Here is a 20,742-nt window from a genome sequence, read left to right on the forward strand (position 1 = left end):
GTTGCACAGACGCGCGCTCGCGCCCCCGTCACTCGCGAGTCACGGTGTAGAGTGAGTGTAGTCACGGTGTAGTCACGGTGTAGTCACGGAGTGGTGGTGCGTGTGGCTGTGCAAGTAAGCGGCAGCAAGGTGGAGGTGCTTTGTGTGTGTAGTCACGGTGTAGTCACGGTGTAGTCACGGCGCAGTATGAGTAGTCACGATGTAGACATGGTGTAGTTATTATTTAGTATGGGTGTAGTCACGGTGTAGTATGGGTACAGTCAAGGTGTAGTATGAGTGTAGTCAAGGTATAGTCACGGTGTAATATGGGTACAGTCAAGGTGTGGTATAAGTGTAGTCACGGTGTAGTATGGGTACAGTCAAGGTGTAGTCACAGTGTAGTCACGGTGTAGTATGAGTAGTCACGATGTAGACATGGTGTAGTTATCGTTATGTATTGGTGTAGTCACGGTGTAGTATGGGTACAGTCAAGGTGTAGTATGAGTGTAGTCACGGTGTAGTATGGGTACAGTCAAGGTGTAGTATGAGTGTAGTCACGGTGTAGTATGGGTACAGTCAAGGTGTAGTATGAGTGTAGTCACGGTGTAGTCACGGTGTAGTATGGGTACAGTCAAGGTGTAGTATGAGTGTAGTCACAATGTAGTATGGGTACAGTCAAGGTGTAGTATGAGTGTAGTCACGGTGTAGTCACGGTGTAGTCACAGAGCGGCGGTGTGTTTGTGAGCGTGCAGGTGAGCGACGGCACGGTGGAGGTGCGTGCGCGCCTCACCTGGCTGCTGAGCCCTACGCTGGACGACCTCGCACTCTTCAGCTGCGAGGTTCAGCACCCAGCGCTGTCCATGGCCATGCAGCTCGAGCGCACCCTGAGTGAGGACACGGCGGGGGCGGGGGGGGGGGCACGGTGAAGGGGGAATCGGCGGGGGGGGGTTCGGTGGGGGGGGGGAGCCCAGTGGAGGGGGGGGGGTGGTGGTGACACGCGCGCCAAGCGACCGTATTTTATGGCGCCGGTCGCCCGCGACGGCGGGGGAGCGTGGCCGTGGGACCGCACAAGTACGGCGCAACGCCTGGGACGATCTTGCCGCTGGGTTTCGCCCTGACAGTGCTCGCAGCGTGCCTACCAGGCGCTATAGGCCGCTGCGCTACGCTGCCGGGGACCGCAGAGGCCAAGTGCAACAGAGTCCGGTGTGTTGCGCTGTACTTCTGCGCTCCGATTTCCCGGAAGTTACCGAGCTCCCGGCCTTTACCGGCCCTACGCTGACCCAGCACGGTGAAGTATGGTCGATTGACGCTGCTCGCCCCACACTGCCCTGGGGAGGCCCTCGTCCGGCAGTGGAATGACAGCAGGGCCATGCGTGTGTACACATGCTTATGTGTGGAATGACAGCAGGGCCATGCGTGTGTACACATGCTTATGTGTGGAATGACAGCAGGGCCATGCGTGTGTACACATGCTTATGTGTACACACGTATGCGTCTGTACACACCACACGTGCACATTTGTGGATGTCCACGTGTGGCTATTATTTTAAACGGTCCTGGGACTCCCCTAGGTCGACTCAGCCTTAAATAAGTAGTTTATGCAGTGTGTAGTAACATCAGCAGGGGGGAGACAAAGGCGACCGGGCGTGGTGGTGGCCACACCAGGCCCTGTTGAGCCATTTCGGCTTTTTTAGAGGCGCTACTCACTCACAGTGTACACGTGTGTGTGTATACGTGTGTGTGTACACGTGTGTGTGTGTGGGGACATTTTATGCCCCACCGAAGATGAACATCCGTGGAGGGATGCAGGCAAAGCCGATGAGTCAGATGCCTTCTATGACCTCCTGTCACAGGTGCTGGCTAAAGTGGCCCTTCGGGATAGAGTCATCATGTTGGGTGACTTCAATGCCCGAGTTGGTCATGTTACTGGCACCTGGTCTGGAGTGATTGGAGGGCATGGGCCAGATCAGCTCAATAACAACGGTAGGAGGCTGCTAGATTTTTGTGCAGCCCATGGGCTTGTAATTACCAACACGCTGTTCCGGCATCGGCGCATCCACACAACATCATGGATGCATGCCGGGTCCAAGCAATAACATCTGCTGGACTACATAGTGACGGACCAGCGGATGCGAGCCCATGTCCTTGCCACCAGGACCTACCGTGGAGCTGATCTGCCCTCTGACCATCGACTAGTCATCTGTAAGATGCGCCTGCCATTCTTCCATTCCGGTGGTGGGTGTACACCCAGGACCCCATTCCAACCTAAAGTGGCCTAGTCTCAGTTATCTGATGAAAGTTGCAAGCGAGAATTTCATCATCGCTTGCGGCTGGGATTGGCATCGTCCCCGACTCCTCTTGATGTCGAGGGTAAATGGGCGAGGTTTAGGACTGTGACTCATGCAGCTGCAATGGCTGCTTTGGGTACGCGGTCCAGACCTCCCCAGAGACCCTGGCTGACAGAGGAGGTGTTCAGGATGGTTGAGAAAAAGCGACAGGCCCACTGTCATCGGCTACAGAATCCCACGTCAGAGAATGAGGAGGCTTACCGCAGCCTTCGCTCGGAGGTTCGGAGAGCCGTTAGGCGCTGCAAGGATGGGTGGTGGTCGCGGGTTGCTGAGGAGATGGAGTCTGCCTCAGTGGCCCGTGATCACAAATCTCTATTTAACTCCATCAAAAAAGTAATCTGCAGTGCCACACCTATTACCATCATTAGGGGAAAAAACGGTGACCCAATCTCTGACCCCCAGGAACAGGTTCGCAGATTTGCTGAGCATTTCTGTGAGGTCCTGGGGGAGGGAAAATCCCTCACCCGGAAAACATCGTGGCACAAAGTGAGGATGACCCTGCTGAGGCTGCGGTGCCTCAAATATTAGAAGAAGTCACCCCCTGTGAGTGGCTGGCTGAGGTGCCATCTGTTGAGGAAGTACTGAAGGCGATCCGGAGTCTAAGACCAGGAAAGGCAGCGGGCAGAGATGATCTCCCAAGCGAAATGCTGAGGGAGGGCGGCGTTTGTGCACAGACTGCCCTATATGACATCATAACAACAGTCTGGACCACTGGACGGGTTCATGGCGAATTGCAGTTGTTATTTGTTGTTGTACCTGTACATGGGTTTTTTTTCCATCTGGTTTCAATTCATTGTGTTATTGCTTTTATCGCTACTGTCCTGAGTTTGCACTCACTCATCATCTGAATCATTACCCACCCAATCATCCAATCACTCATACATTCACTCACACACTCACCCACTCGCTCACCCACTCACCATTACAAATTACACTCCTATCCTGTCTCCCGAGGTCTCGCCCGGTTGAACAAAATCAATTTGAACTCACCGACTCACTCATAATCTCGCTCACCCACCCTACTCGCTCACCCACCCACTCACACACTCACTCAACCACCCACCCACTCGCTCACCTACCTTACTCGCACACCCATCCACCCACTCACTCAACCACTCACCCACTCACACACCCACTCGCCCAGCCACCCAGTCGCTCACCCATCCGCCCACCCACCCACTCACTCACCCACCTGCTCATTCACCCACCCACTCACCCATTTGCTGAGCCACCCAATCGCTCACCCACTCGCCCACTCACTGACTCACCCACTCGCTCACCCACCCACCCACTCACCCACCCACCTACTCACCCACCTGCTCACCCACTCGTTCACGCACTACACTCACCCACCCACCCACTCACTCACCCACTCGCTCATTTACCCGCTCACCCACCCGCTCACCCATCCGCTCACCCACTCGCTCATTTACCCACTCACCCACTAACTCACCCGCTCACTCACCCACTCACCCGCCCACCCACCCACTCACCCACCCACCCACTCACCCGCCCACTCGCTCAACCACCACACTCACCCACGCACTCACCCACCCACCCACTCACCCACTCACCCACTCACTCACTCACTCACCCACCCACTCGCTTGCCCACCCACCTGCCCACCCACCTGCCCACCCACCCACCGTTACTAAGCGACACCGTACCCGCGTGGAGCGTGCGACGTGGTGGGGGCCGCGTTCCCTCCGTTGTTGTCTCCCTCCAGCCGCCCCCAAGGGCCTGCGGATCGACATCCTCCCACGGAGACCGCTGGTGGGACACACGGTGCGGTTCAGCGTCGACTTCCAGGTAAGCGTCACTCCCTTCTCACCACTCGCCCGTGCCGACGTCCAGCACGCTCGTCCACATCGCCTCTCCGTGGTGACGTGGGTGGGGGGGGGTCTATAAATACGCAACGGGCGACGATTCGCCCGATTGCCATCCCATCACGGCGCTGTTTGTGTGTCGTGAAAAAGGGCCATTGCCCGGAACGTCGCCTGTTTTAAATTTTGCCCCCCCCACCCGTCACAAACATCCCCCAAGCAGCCCCCAACAAATTGTTGTGGGCAAGCGCCGTTTGAGAGCACCTCTGAAGGCGCAAGAGGCGATCGTGTGACCACCAACCATGCCCCGGCCGCCTTTGTCTCCAACGGTGGCTATGAGATGTTAACTACCTCGCCTGGTAGGCAGGAGGTCGTGGGTTCGTTCCCGACCCTGACACCTGCTGCTGCTGCTGTGTATTTGTAGTTTGCGGTGTCTCTCTCTCTCATCATCATCACGGTGGCAATGAGATGTTAACTACCTCGCCTGGTATACAGGATGTCGTGGGTTCGTTCCCAACCCTGACGCCTGCTGCTGCTCCTGCTGTATATTTGTAGTTTGCGGTGTCTCTCTCTCTCTCTCCCTCCCCGTTGTCGCGTGGATTTAGCTCCGGGTCCTCAATTTGGCCGATATGATTGTCCATATGATGATGATGACGATGATGATGATGAGCCCCTTGCTTCAGTTGTCATTTGCAGCCAGGCTGCTTCTGAAAAAAAGCTGCATAGCTGAAGGGGCCTTACATGGTCAAATAAAAACAAGAGTTCCGCTGTAGTTTAGTCTCCTCGTGTGCCGATGTTTGCATACCGCACCAAAGCACAGTACTCATTTAACTCTTGACTCGACCTAGGGAACGCCTAGGACTGATTCAAATATTAAAACACCGCTGTGATTTAGCTCCAGTCCCTTTATGACCTGTATCACCCCCTCCCCCCATGGCCCCCCCTCCCCCGTGTACCCCCTCTCCCACGTGTGCCCCCCCCCCCCGTGTCCTCCATCCCCGTGCCCCCCTCCCCATGGCCCACCTCATGGCCCACCCCCCCGTATTCCCACTCTCGATGGCCCCCCACACCCACCCCCCATGGCGCCCCTCCCCGTGTGCCCCCCCCACCCCCGTGCCCCCCCCGTACCCCCCCCCCCCCAGAGCGAGGTGTTCCCCGAGCCGCTGTACAGGTGGACGCGCGTGGGGGGCCCCCTGCCTGACGGGCGGCCGCACAGCGAGGGGCCGCGGCTGCTGCTGGACAAGGCGGGGGCAGCGCTCAACGGCACCATGTTCCGCTGCTCGGCCCAGAACGCCCTGGGGGCCACCGACATCCACACACGCCTCATCATCTACGGTGTGTGTACACTCAGCACTCACCACTCACTCACCACTCACTCACCACTCACTCACCACTCAACACTCACTCACCACTCACTCACTCACCACTCACTCACTCACCACTCACCACTCACTCACCACTCACTCACCACTCACTCACTCACCACTCACCACTCACTCACCACTCACTCACCACTCACCACTCACTCACTCACCACTCACCACTCACTCACCACTCACTCACCACTCAACGGCACCATGTTCCGCTGCTCGGCCCAGAACGCCCTGGGGGCCACCGACATCCACACACACCTCATCATCTACGGTGTGTGTACACTCACTCACTCACCACTCACTCACCACTCACTCACCACTCACCACTCACTCACCACTCACTCACTCACCACTCACCACAGACACACACGCCTCATCATCTACGGTGTGTGTGTACACTCACCACTCACCACTCACTCACTCACTCACCACTCACTCACCACTCACTCACTCACCACTCACTCACCACTCACTCACCACTCACCACTCACTCACTCACCACTCACTCACCACTCACCACTCACTCACCACTTACTCACCACTCACTCACCACTTACTCACCACTCACTCACCACTCACTCACCACTCACTCACCACTCACCACTCACTCACTCAGCACTCACTCACCACTCACTCACTCACCACTCACTCACTCACTCATCACTCACTCACCATTCACTCACTCACTCACCACTCACTCAACACTCACTCACCACTCACTCACCACTCACTCACTCACCACTCACCACTCACTCACTCACCACTCACTCACCACTCACCACTCACTCACTCACCACTCACTCACTCACTCACCACTCACTCACCACACATTCACTCACCACTCACTCACTCACCACTCACTCACCACTCACTCACCACAGACACACACGCTTCATCATATACGGTGTGTGTGTACACTCACCACTCGCTCACCACTCACTCACCACTCACTCACCACTCACCGCAGACATACACGCCTCATCATATGCGGTGTGTGTGTACACTCACCACTCGCTCACCACTCGCTCACCACTCACTCACCACAGACATACACGCCTCATCATATACGGTGCGTGTACACTCACCACTCGCTCACCACTCACTCACCACAGACATACTCACATACACATCTCATCATATACAGTGAGGGTCCCCTGCTAATTTTGTACGTTTGCCCACTGACAAAGAAATGATCAGTCTATAATTTTAATGGTAGGTTTATTTGAACAGTGAGAGACAGAATAACAACAACAAAATCCAGAAAAACGCATGTCAAAAATGTTATAAATTTATTGGCATTTTAATGAGGGAAATAAGTATTTGACCCATCTGCAAAACATGACTTAGTACTTGGTGGCAAAACCCTTGTTGGCAATCATAGAAGTCAGACGTTTCTTGTAGTTGGCCACCAGGTTTGCACACATCTCAGGAGGGATTTTGTCCCACTCCTCTTTGCAGATCTTCTCCAAGTCATTAAGGTTTCGAGGCTGACGTTTGGCAACTCGAACCTTCAGCTCCCTCCACAGATTTTCTATGGGATTAAGGTCTGGAGACTGGCTAGGCCACTCCAGGACCTTAATGTGCTTCTTCTTGAGCCATTCCTTTGTTGCATTGGCCGTGTGTTTTGGGTCATTGTCATGCTGGAATACCCATCCACGAACCATTTTCAATCCCCTGGCTGAGGGAAGGAGGTTCTCACCCAAGATTTGACGGTACATGGCCCCGTCCATCGTCCTTTTGATGCGGTGAATTTGTCCTGCCCCCTTAGCAGAAAAACACCCCCAAAGCATAATGTTTCCCCCTCCATGTTTGACGGTGGGGATGGTGTTATTGGGGTCACAGGCAGCATTCCTTCTCCTCCAAACGCGGCGAGTTGAGTTGATGCCAAAGAGCTCCATTTTGGTCTCATCTGACCACAACACTTTCACCCAGTTGTCCTCTGAATCATTCAGATGTTCATTGGCAAACTTCAGACGGGCATGTATATGTGCTTTCTTGAGCAGGGGGACCTTGCGGGCGCTGCAGGATTTCAGTCCTTCACGGCGTAGTGTGTTACCAATTGTTCTCTTGGTGACTATGGTCCCAGCTGCCTTGAGATCATTGACAAGATCCTCCCGTGTAGTTCTGGGCTGATTCCTCACCGTTTTCATGATCATTGCAACTCCACGAGGTGAGATCTTGCATGGAGCGCGAGGCCGAGGAAGATTGACAGTTCTTTTGTGTTTCTTCCATTTGCGAATAATCGCACCAACTGTTGTCACCTTCTCACCAAGCTGCTTGGCAATGGTCTTGTAGCCCATTCCAGCCTTGTGTAGGTCTACAATCTTGTCCCTAACATCCTTGGAGAGCTCTTTCGTCTTTGCCATAGTGGAGAGTTTGGAATATGATTGATTGATTGCTTCTGTGGACAGGTGTCTTTTATATAGGTAACAAGCTGAGATTAGGATCACTCCCTTTAAGAGTGTGCACCTAATCTCAGCTCGTTACCTGTATAAAAGACACCTGGGAGCCAGAAATCTTTCTGATAGAGGGGGGGTTAAATACTTATTTCCCTCCTTAAAATGCAAATCAATTTATAACATTTTTGACATGCGTTTCTCTGCATTTTTTTGTTATTATTCTGTCTCTCACTGTTCAAATAAACCTTCCATTAAAATTATAGACTAATCATTTCTTTGTCAGTGGGCAAACGTACAAAATCAGCAGGGTATGAAATACTTTTTTCCCTCACTGTACGGTGTGTGTGTACACTCACCACTCGCTCACCACTCACTCACCGCAGACATACACGCATCACCATATACGGTGTGTGTACACTCACCACTCACTCACCGCAGACATACACGCCTCATCATATAGGGTGTGCGTGTACACTCACCACTCACTCACCGGAGACATACACGCCTCATCATATACGGTGTGTGTGTACACTCACCACTCGCTCACCACTCACTCACCGCAGACATACACGCCTCATCATATGCGGTGTGTGTGTACACTCACCACTCGCTCACCACTCACTCACGGCAGACACACACGCATCACCATATATGGTGTGTGTGTACACTCACCACTCGCTCACCACTCACCGCAGACATACACGCCTCATCATATACGGTGTGTGTGTACACTCACCACTCGCTCACCACTCACTCATCACAGACATACACACCTCATCATATACGGTGTGTGTGTACACTCACCACTCGCTCACCACTCACTCACCGCAGACATACACGCATCACCATATACGGTGTGTGTGTGTACACTCACCACTCGCTCACCACTCACTCACCACAGACATACTCACATACACACCTCATCATATACAGTGAGGGAAATAAGTATTTGATCCCCTGCTGATTTTGTACGTTTGCCCACTGACAAAGAAATGATCAGTCTATAATTTTAATGGTAGGTTTATTTTAACAGTGAGAGACAGAATAACAACAACAAAATCCAGAAAAAACGCATGTCGAAAATGTTATAAATTGATTGGCATTTTAATGAGGGAAATAAGTATTTGACCCATCTGCAAAACATGACTTAGTACTTGGTGGCAAAACCCTTGTTGGCAATCATAGAAGTCAGACGTTTCTTGTAGTTGGCCACCAGGTTTGCACACATCTCAGGAGGGATTTTGTCCCACTCCTCTTTGCAGATCTTCTCCAAGTCATTAAGGTTTCGAGGCTGACGTTTGGCAACTCGAACCTTCAGCTCCCTCCACAGATTTTCTATGGGATTAAGGTCTGGAGACTGGCTAGGCCACTCCAGGACCTTAATGTGCTTCTTCTTGAGCCACTCATTTTTGTTGCATTGGCCGTGTGTTTTGGGTCATTGTCATGCTGGAATACCCATCCACGAACCATTTTCAATGCCCTGGCTGAGGGAAAGAGGTTCTCACCCAAGATTTGACGGTACATGGCCCCGTCCATCGTCCCTTTAATGCGATGAAGTTGTCCTGCCCCCTTAGCAGAAAAACACCCCAAAGCATAATGTTTCCACCTCCATGTTTAACGGTGGGGATGGTGTTATTGGGGTCACAGGCAGCATTCCTCCTCCAAACACGGCGAGTTGAGTTGATGCCAAAGAGCTCCATTTTGGTCTCATCTGACCACAACACTTTCACCCAGTTGTCCTCTGAATCATTCAGATGTTCATTGGCATACTTCAGACCGGCATGTATATGTGCTTTCTTGAGCAGGGGGACCTTGCGGGTGCTGCAGGATTTCAGTCCTTCACGGCGTAGTGTGTTACCAATTGTTCTCTTGGTGACTATGGTCCCAGCTGCCTTGAGATTATTGACAAGATCCTCCCGTGTAGTTCTGGGCTGATTCCTCACCGTTCTCATGATCATTGCAACTCCACGAGGTGAGATCTTGCATGGAGCCCGAGGCCGAGGGAGATTAACAGTTATTTTGTGTTTCTTCCATTTGCGAATAATCGCACCAACTGTTGTCACCTTCTCACCAAGCTGCTTGGCAATGGTCTTGTAGCCCATTCCAGCCTTGTGTAAGTCTACAATCTTGTCCCTGACATCCTTGGAGAGCTGATTGATTGATTGCTTCTGTGGACAGGTGTCTTTTATACAGGTAACAAGCTGAGATTAGGATTACTCCCTTTAAGAGTGTGCTCCTAATCTCAGCTCGTTACCTGTATGAAAGACACCTGGGAGCCAGAAATCTTTTTGATTGAGAGGGGGTCAAATACTTATTTCCCTCATTAAAATGCAAATCAATTTATACAAATTTTGACGTGCGTTTTTCTTGATTTTGTTGTTGTTATTCTGTCTCTCACTGTTCAAATAAACCTACCATTAAAATTATAGACTGATCATTTCTTTGTCAGTGGGCAAACGTACAAAATCAGCAGGGGATGAAATACTTTTTTCCCTCACTGTACAGTGTGTGTGTACACTCACCATTTGCTCACCACTCACTCACCACAGACATACACGCCTCATCATATACGGTGTGTGTGTACACTCACCACTCGCTCACCACTCACCACAGACATACTCACATACACGCCTCATCATATACGGTGTGTGTGTACACTCACCACTCGCTCACCACTCACTCACCACAGATATACACGCCTCATCATATACGGTGTGTGTACACTCACCACTCGCTCACCACTCACCACTCGCTCACCACTCACTACCGACATACACCACTCCAAGGCCGTAATTATAATATATATTGGGGGGGGGCATATCCCCCCCCCATATTCAAATATGCTCAAAATGTCCCCCCCCAATATATTGCTATAAAACAATAATTGCTATGCGATGTAAATAAAAACAACCATTTGCTAAACCTTGGCCACAACATCTGGACTTGTCTTCATATAAATCAATGCATTGATTTCTGTTTATATGATTGTGGTTGTACTTTATTCGTCCCTAATCTCTGTCATTACATACAATGAAACAAGAAATGGTAAAAAAGTAAAAACAGAGGAATGTAATACAATATACACTATTAGACATTGTTGTAAAGAAATACATAAAAAGTCCATCCCATGTGTTAGTGATTTTTTTCTATTTTAGGCAGGAAATCAGTTTTAAAATAAAGAATTAAAGCTTTCCTGACTGCATAAATTACTCATTGGTTTTTTCGGTAAAGTCACGTATGTAGAAATACCATAAAATTATATTGAAATAAATCAATCGCGACGTTTCGACCGCAACACAAGCGATCTTCATCAGATGTAAAAAACAAATAGCGAGGGAGCATACAGGGCGACACCAACGCAACACATAGAGAGCGTTAAACTGCACGGAGGTAAATACAACAAGAAGATGAGAGACGAGAATTCAACAAACCTAAGGAAAAATTACGTGATGCAAAACCAGTCAGGCCAACAACACAGACACTTGCCTGGCAGACCACGAATTTCAGAAGAGTGCTAAATTTCGTGTTCATCCTCTGGGTTGAACATAGCAGCATAGACAGAGTGAACAAATACGAGGTACAGTCAGCAGAAATACATATACAGGGACACCAAGAGGCAAGGAGAGGACAGACGGACAGAGAAGCAAGGAAAAATAAAAAGGGCCGGAGGGATGAACAGACAGAGGCCTTAAATAAGAAGTAGAGGTGGTGGAGGGGGAGGGCCCGAAGAGAGCAAGGTGGCACGGCAGCAGAGGCCCCCGGGGGGAGGGGTAGGAGAAAGCAAGGGGTGCAACACGTTTAGGACAGGACTGTAAAGGTAACTTCCCCGTAGAAGTGTGTTAATAAAGAATTAAAGCTTTCGTGACTGCATAAATTACTCATTGTTTCTTTTTCGGTAAAGTCACGTATGTAGAAACACGAAATTGAGCACTCTTCTGAAATTCGTGGTCCGCCAGGCAAGTGTCTAAAGTCTAAACTGTGTTGTTGGCCTGACTGGTTTTGCATCACGTAAATTTTCCTTAGGTTTGTTGAATTCTCGTCTCTCATCTTCTTGTTGTATTTACCTCCGTGCAGTTTAACGCTCTCTATGTGTTGCGTTGATGTCGCCCTATATGCTCCCTCGCTATTTGTTTTTTACACCTGATGAAGATCGCTTGTGTTGCGGTCGAAACGTCGTGATTGATTTATTTTAATATAATTTGATGGTATCTCTACATACGTGACTTTTCCGAAAAAAACAATGAGTAGTTTTCAAATGTAGATATTTTTCTGGGTTGGGACCCCCAGACCCCCTGGAAGATTTGGTCCCCCCCCCCCAATGTTGACTCCATGGCTACGGCCTTGCACCACTCGCTCACCAGAGACATACACACACACCTCATCATGTTCCACGTGTGTGTGTACGCTCACCACTCACCGCTCACCACTCGCTCACCAGAGACATACACACACACCTCATCATGTTCCACATGTGTGTGTGTACGCTCACCACTCACCGCTCACCACTCGCTCACCAGAGACATACACACACACCTCATCATGTTCCACGTGTGTGTGTACGCTCACCACTCACCGCTCACCACTCGCTCACCAGAGACATACACACACCCCTCATTATGTTCCACGTGTGTGTGTACGCTCACCACTCACCGCTCACCACTCACCGCTCACCACTCGCTCACCACAGACATACACGCCTCATCATATTCGGTGTGTGTGTACGCTCACTACTCAACACTCACTCACCACGGACATACACACAAGCCTCATCATATTCGGTGTGTCCCTGCGTGGAACGAGGCGATCATCACGAAGCAAGGCACCGCTGTGTCACGAACAGTTGAAAGTAGTTTGGCAGCAGGGAGGCGATGCTGCTCCTGCTGCTACTGCTGCAGCTTCTACTGCTGCTGCTACTGCTGCTGCTCCTGCTGCTGCTACTGCTACTGCTGCGGCTTCTACTGCTGCTGCTGCTCCTGCTGCTGCTACTGCTGCTCCTGCTGCTGCGACTTCTACTGCTACTGCTCCTGCTGCTGCTGCGGCTTCTACTCCTGCTGCTGCTGCTCCTGCTGCTGCTGCTCCTGCTGCTGCTGCTACTTCTACTGCTGCGGCTTCTACTGCTGCTGCTGCTCCTGCTGCTGCTACTTCTACTGCTCCTGCTCCTGCTGCTCCTGCTGCGGCTTCTACTGCTATTGCTGCTACTGCTGCTACTGCTGCTCCTGCTGCGGATTCTACTGCTGCTGCTGCTCCTGCTGCTACTGCTGCTGCTACTTCTACTGCTGGTGCTGCTCCTGCTGTGGCTTCTACTGCTGCTCCTGCTACTGCTGCTCCTGCTCCTGCTGCTGCTGCTCCTACTCCTGCTGCTGCTCCTGCTGCTGCTGCTCCTACTCCTGCTGCTACTCCTGCTGCTGCTCCTGCTGCTACTCCTGCTGCTGCTCCTGCTGCTACTCCTGCTGCTGCTCCTGCTGCTGCGGCTTCAACTGCTGCTTCTCCTGCTGCTGCTCCTGCTGCTACTCCTGCTGCTACTCCTGCTGCTGCTCCTGCTGCTGCGGCTTCAACTGCTGCTGCGTCTACTGCTGCTGCTTCTGCTGCTCCTGCCCATGCTGCTGCCCCTGCTGCTGCTGTCCGTAGTTCCGACTGAGTCAGTTGCGGCTGTGTCGTTGTCTTTTGATTCGTCAAAAATCTGTAACCGTGACGCGGGCGCACAGAGCGGCCCGCTGCCCGTTACGAACGACGTCGCGGGGATCTTTAACGTCCGCTGGGAGCATCGCAGCGGTGCGGAGTCGCAGCAGGGGCCGGTTAGAGTAGCCCTCCTCCTCCTCCTCCTTTTAACCACGGTAATTGGTTCCACGAAACCGGTCGCTAGGTGATTTGGTCGTTAAGCGAGTGTTGGGAATGCACGTTAAAAGGATTAAATTTGTTGCGATAGCAACGAAAGTTGCCCCTTTTCGTCTAAAAAAGTACTTTATAATATTTCAACAATGAATAGCAATACATAAAGATCGGAACAACATTATAAACACGTGATATTAAAATAAACACAGTTTAATTAATATTTACTGTACATACAACAGCCCGTCGTTAAGATGAGAATGGTCGTTAAGAGGGGTTCTACTCTACCATACACTACACTACCATACACTACACTATACACTACACTGCACTATACACTACTATACACTACACTACTATACACTACACTATACACTACACTACTATACACTACACTACTATACACTACACTATACACTACACTAATATACACTAATATACACTACACTACACTATACACTACACTACCATACACTACACTAGCATACACTACACTATACACTACACTATACACTACACTATACACTACACTATACACTACACTACTATACACTACACTACACTATACACTACACTATACACTACACTATACACTACACTACTATACACTACACTATACACTACACTGCCATACACTACACTACCATACACTACACTATACACTACACTACCATACACTACACTATACACTACACTACTATACACCACACTATACACTACACTACCATACACTACACTATACAATACATTTACCATACACTAAACTATACACTACACTATACACTACACTATACACTACACTACTATACACTACACTACCATACACTACACTATACACTACACTACCATACACTACGCTACCATACACTACACTACCATACACTACACTACTTTACACTACACTATACACTACCATACACTACACTATACACTACACTACCATACACTCCACTATACACTCCACTATACACTACACTACCATACACTACACTACTATACACTACACTATACACTACACTACCATGCACTACACTACCATACACTACACTACCATACACTACACTATACACTACACTACCATACACTACACTACCATACACTACACTGCTATACACTACACTATACACTACACTACCATACACTACACTACCATACACTACACTACCATACACTACACTACTATACACTACACTATTATACACTACACTATACAACAACAACCGCCATTCGCCACTAAGTGGCGGTGACGTCACCACAACGCTTGTGCCAGGCCATATGCACCTTGAGGCCACGTGAAGTGTCGAACGCCCGCTGGCAGGAGGTCACGGGGCAGACTCAAGTGCCACGGGTCGACTGACTAAGATGACTGAGATGGCTGGCTGATGCACCACCTGTGCCCCCTACTGTGCCAACCTGCTGTGCTTTAGCCACCCGGCGCTCCGCTCATTGTTGTGAGCGTCGCTCTTCCGCCCTCCGTTGTTGTTGGAGGGCGACTGCCTCCAACTGCCCAGTAGCGTCCTTCACGAGCCTCCTCCACAGAGGCCGATCTTGACACCGCTGGTACCAGTCATTGGCAAGTCCACTCAGCTCCACGTCTTCCTGTACTACATCACTCCATCTCTTCTCTAGCCCGTGCCGCGCTCGTTTAGCCCCCTCAATCCGGCCGAACAAAAGCTGTTTCGGCATACGGTGGCTGGGCATGCGGGCTACATGACCCAGCCAACGCAGCCTTGCCTGCCAGAGGAGCTCACCGATGGGACCTTGCTACACTACTATACACTACAATAATATACACTACACTTCAATACACTACACTACTATACACTACACTACTATACACTACACTATTATACACTACACTAATATACACTACACTACCATACGCTATTCTATGGTTCTTTCGTTAAAGTCACGTAGATAGAAAAAATATAACAAGTGTATGAAAATATCACGACGTTTCGATCACAACACAAGCATTCATCATCAGGATCAGAGAGGTTAGCCTCAGAGGGCAAGCTGTTTATAAAGGTTTAGAGATGGGCGGGGCGGTAATGTTAATGTAGGAGAGGGCTCCGACACCGGCAGTAGGGCTCCACCAATCACAGACCTGTTTATAAAGGTTTAGAGATGGGCGGGGCGCTAATGTTAATGTAGGAGAAGGCTCCGACACCGGCAGTAGGGCTACACCAATCAAAGACCTGTTTATAAAGGTTTTGCAATGGGCGGGGCAGCTAATGTTAATGTAGAAGGCTCCGGGAGTAGGTCTACACCAATCAAAGAGCTGTTTATAAAGGTTTAAAGATAGGCGGCGCAGCTAATCTTAATGTTGGAGAAGGCTCTGGAAGTAGGTCTACACCAATCAAAGAGCTGTTTATAAAGGTTTAGAGATGGGCGGGGCAGTTAATGTTAATGTTGGAGAAAGCTCCAACACCGGCAGTAGGGCTACACCAATCAAAGCATTGCACCTCGCTCCACACACCCACACTGCTGACGGTGGAGGTTGACAAGAAAACACAAATCAAGTCATGGCCCAAAGTGGTTGATGACATCTTTCCAATGATTGCTGAGTTTATAACCTTCCTTTCGGTTGAAATTGTCTGTACATATGGATGGCTTCATGAACAAATCTTTGTTGATAGCCAGTAGGCTTGCAAAGTACCATCGTCTTAGAGAAATCAATTTCATGCACTCACTCATCATATGCTGACTCACTCACACATCATACACTCACTCACACTACCACTGACTCACTCACACATCATTCACTGGGAGTGTTATGCTGCCAGCTATGGCTGCAAGTTTGGTCGTAAATGTTATGTATATCATTTATTGTTAAATTTGAATCACAGTTCCTATGATTACTGTTGTTACATTGTTTTTATAGCTTCATTTTGGTGATTTCGAAAACATATGGTTAAGCCATGTTTCTTGCGAAAGTGCGCAGTTGGCCAGATAACTTTAATCTAAATTGTCTTATGGTTGGTATTGTTTGAGTTGCATCACACTGGGATTTTGCACACAGCGTTGTAATACGGTGTGTTTTTTTTCTGGAAGATTTGCTGGTTTATCCAGGATGTTTCTGTTGCGCGTCGTCGCTTTAAGATGTTCTCTGTTCATATTTTGTTTGTTGCGGTTGCACCCGACTAAAGAGCCGCATGGCTCACAGGGCTATACCTAATAAATGAAACTTGAAAAAACTTGAAACTTGTGTGAACCAGCCGCATTAAAATTATGATCAGCCATGGCAAAAATATTGGTCCTACCATGTTTCAAATCTGCCTTATGTTCACGGACACGGTCCGAGACATATCGCTTAGTTTCCCCAATGTAACTGCTGCCGCAACTACAGCTTAGTTTGTAGACACCGGGATATTGCATGTCAGGAATCTTGTGTTTCACAGATGGGATCAGATTACGAATTTTATGTACTGTGTTAAATCGGACCTGTATCTTGTGTTTGTTCATGATTTTGTAAATATTTTTGGTTACCCCTGCTATGTATGGCAGGGTGATGGTTTTGATTGGATCCTCAGATGGCTCCTTCCTCACGGGTGGGGTGAAGGCTTTGCGGATTTTGTAGTCAGATTATCCATTCGCCTTGAGAGCTTGGTGTACATGTTTAAGTTCACTGGTTAGGTGTTCATGGCTGGAGATACATTGAGCTCTATGGTGTAGCGTTTTGATGAGGGAATTCTTCTGGGATGGATGGTGGTGGGAATCAGGTTTTAGGTAGGTGTCAGTATGGGTTACTTTCCTGTAGACAAAATGGCTGATTGAGCCATCTGGTCTCTTTTTTATTAGGACATCCAAGAATGGTAGCATGCCATCCTTTTCTACCTTCATGGTGAATTTGATGGCTGGGTGTATTGTTGTATATGCCGGGTCTTGAAAAAATATAAAAATATAAAAAATTAATTGAAAACGAAAAAATGTGCAATTATTCGAAAGCATGCTAATTTATGTAATTATGCACAAATTATGCTAAGTGGGGGGTTAATTGTATTACGCTATATAAATGTATGCATATTCTTAGCTCTTTCGGCAAAGTCACTTTAAAGAGAAACAATAAAATAATAAAATATATATAAAACAATACAAATTCTCACATTTCGACCATAACATAAACGGTCATCATCAGGTGTGAAAAACCAACGGCAAGAAACATTAAAAAGAAGTGGTGGTTAGAATTTATTTATTTATAAACGGTGCATTTATTTATTTAAAAAAAAACGTTAACGCCACGGGCAGCGATTTGGCAGTTTATTTAGAAGGACGAGTCCATCTATGTTCTGAAAAGAGGAGGGGGGAGACGAAAAATTTATGTAAGCTGTCTGAAAGCCACCGTAAGCGTGAACAATCAATTAAGACCTGAAATGGTTTATAAAATCCTTCCAATGATTGCTAAGCCAGAATCCATCTTCTCGGTTGAAATTGACTCTGTGCTTGTATATGTGGATAGCCTCATGAACGAATCTCTCATGGTAGCCAGATGGCTTACAAAGAACCTCTGTCTTGGAGAAGTCAATGTCATGTGAGCCTACTGAATTATAACAATGTTATGGTCGAAACGTCGTGATACTTTTTTATTGGTTTATATATATTTTATTGTTTTGTTTCCCTTTAACGTGACTTTACCGAAAGAGCTAAGAATATGAATTACTGCAGTCACGAAAGCTTTAAATCAAAATTTAAATCTATGCAGTTATGATAATTCGGCTCGGCTTCGTTGTCTAGGGTCCTATTATGAACCGGGATAATACAATGAATTGCATGAAGTTATGCAAGTGTGATGTTAGTATGCTAGATTAAGCTCGGCTTCGTTGTCTAGGGTTGTATTATCACTCAGGATAATGCAATGATTCTCACTTTAACATTTACTGATTATGTCTTAGTGTATTTATGTCAGGTCTCCAAATTCAAATCTCACCGCAGCATACAGTTCTTATAATTAAGATTATTACGCATAAACTTAGGAAGGCACCGCTCAGACATTTCTGTGTTAAGCAATTTTAATTTTAAAAACATAGCATTCTAATATGCGAACTCTTATGCTTGGAATTGTCAACACAGTACTCCTGGAGATGTTCTCCTCATTGATCCATACATTTAACCCTCAATAATTACGTTTGTTAAACTGGGTAACAGAACAATCGATTCATTCCTCAGAGTAACGCGAGCATACACGGCGATGGGAAAAAGTCCTCAAAAATGTATGTGATAATATTCATACAAACAGCAATGAAGGAACCTGTTCCTAAAGCAAGAGTAGTTATCAAGTAATTCATTGGCAAGATTGTGCAATTAACGAAAACGAATGAGTCAAATACTTCTAACAATCGTATTAATGTAAGTCGACGGGCAGCAATGCTTTTCACGATCAGCTGATATTTAACGCACCACCTTGGAATGGCAACCCTTCTTGAAACACAAAGATAACTTTTTGGAACAATCTTATTAGTCCCGATATGCGTGTTATGTGTGCGTTTCTTCTTTGCCACTTGTTGACTTGGCGGCTTACGCAGTACGGCGTTCCTTGTGCTGAAAATACCTCGGGTTCCCAGCAGGGCCGCTGGGATGGCGTGTGTGTGTGTGTGCGTATGTGTGTGTAACTGTGTGTGCGTATGTGTGTGTAACTGTGTGTATAACTGTGTCTGTGTGTAACTGTGTGTGTGTGTATGTAACTGTGTGTATGTGTGTGTGTATGTAACTGTGTGTGTGTATGTGTGTGTAACTGTGTGTGTATGTGTGTGTTTAAGTCGTAGTTTCGTGGTAATTTTTTGAAAGGTGGAGGGGTTACCAGCCCCTCGCACCCGTCCAGAGCCCCCGTTTAGCCACTGTGGTGGTCACAGACGCCATGAGGGGAGGAACCAATCGGAATCGGCCCTCCCCCCACAGCACTGTCCACGACGGAGTTGCCCGTCCGGCACCGCGAGGAGGTAGCGGGTTGTTTTTGCCGGACGTCAGAGAATGAGGAGGCTTACCGCAACCTTCGCTCGGAGGTTCGGAGAGCCGTGAGGCGCTGCAAGGATGGGTGGTGGTCGCGGGTTGCTGAGGAGATGGAGTCTGCCTCAGTGGCCCGCGATCACAAATCTCTATTTAACTCCATCAAAAAGGTAACCTGCAGCGCCACACCTATTACCATCATTAGGCGAAAAAACGGTGATCCAATCTCCGACCCCCAGGAACAGGTTTGCAGATTTGCTGAGCATTTCTGCGAGGTCCTGGGGGAGGGAAAATCCCTCAGCCAGGAAAACATCGTGGCACAAAGCGAGGATGACCCTGCTGAGGCTGCGGTGCCTCAAATATTGGAAGAAGTTACCCCCTGTGAGTGGCTGGCTGAAGTACCATCTGTTGAGGAAGTACTGAGGGCGATCCGGAGTCTGAGACCAGGAAAGGCAGCGGGCAGAGATGATCTCCCAAGCGAAATGCTGAGGGAGGGTGGAGTTTGTGCACAGACTGCCCTATATGACATCATAACAACAGTCTGGACCACTGGACGGGTTCCACAGGATTGGAAGGATGCCCTGGTGGTCCCCCTCTTTAAGAAGGGGGACCGCACAGACTGTAACAACTACAGGGGCATCTCACTCCTCAGTGTGCCAGGAAAGGTCCTGGCAAGGATTATTCAACATCGCCTTGCCAGGCACGCTGAGGAGAGGCTTGCGGAGCCCCAATGCGGTTTCAGGAAAGGGCGGTCCTGCACAGATGCCATATTTTCTGTCCGTCTGCTACAGCAGAGGTGTAGCTAATTCCAACAAGACCTACATCTCTGCTTTATTGACCTGGTCAAGGCCTATGATACAATCAATAGGCCTGGGCTCTGGGTTGTTCTTCGTGCTTTTGGAGTACCTGACCCTCTGCTCACGATCATTAAGGACCTTCATGATGGTGAGCGGGCCCGAGCCTTTCCCTGTACACCTTGGGGTGCTACAGGGATGTCCTCTGGCTCCCATATTATTTAACATCTATTTCGACCACGTAGTTCGTGAAG

General features: G+C 48.9%; 1 protein-coding gene across 1 annotated transcript in view; it reads left to right on the top strand.

Moving 5' to 3' along the window:
- IGSF21 (immunoglobin superfamily member 21) overlaps positions 1-20,742 on the top strand; it is a 174,327-nt gene that overhangs the window by 145,687 nt on the left and 7,898 nt on the right. The window contains exons 9-11 of the mRNA XM_032968436.2: positions 732-867; positions 4,054-4,136; positions 5,293-5,485. Of these exons, the coding sequence (XP_032824327.2) occupies positions 732-867; positions 4,054-4,136; positions 5,293-5,485 (412 nt within the window). The remainder of the gene's footprint in view (positions 1-731; positions 868-4,053; positions 4,137-5,292; positions 5,486-20,742) is intronic.

This window comes from Petromyzon marinus, chromosome 39, assembly GCF_048934315.1.
Source record: "Petromyzon marinus isolate PM22_M1 ecotype Great Lakes invasive population chromosome 39, UKy_Petmar_22M1.pri1.0, whole genome shotgun sequence".
NCBI classification, from domain to species: domain Eukaryota; kingdom Metazoa; phylum Chordata; class Hyperoartia; order Petromyzontiformes; family Petromyzontidae; genus Petromyzon; species Petromyzon marinus.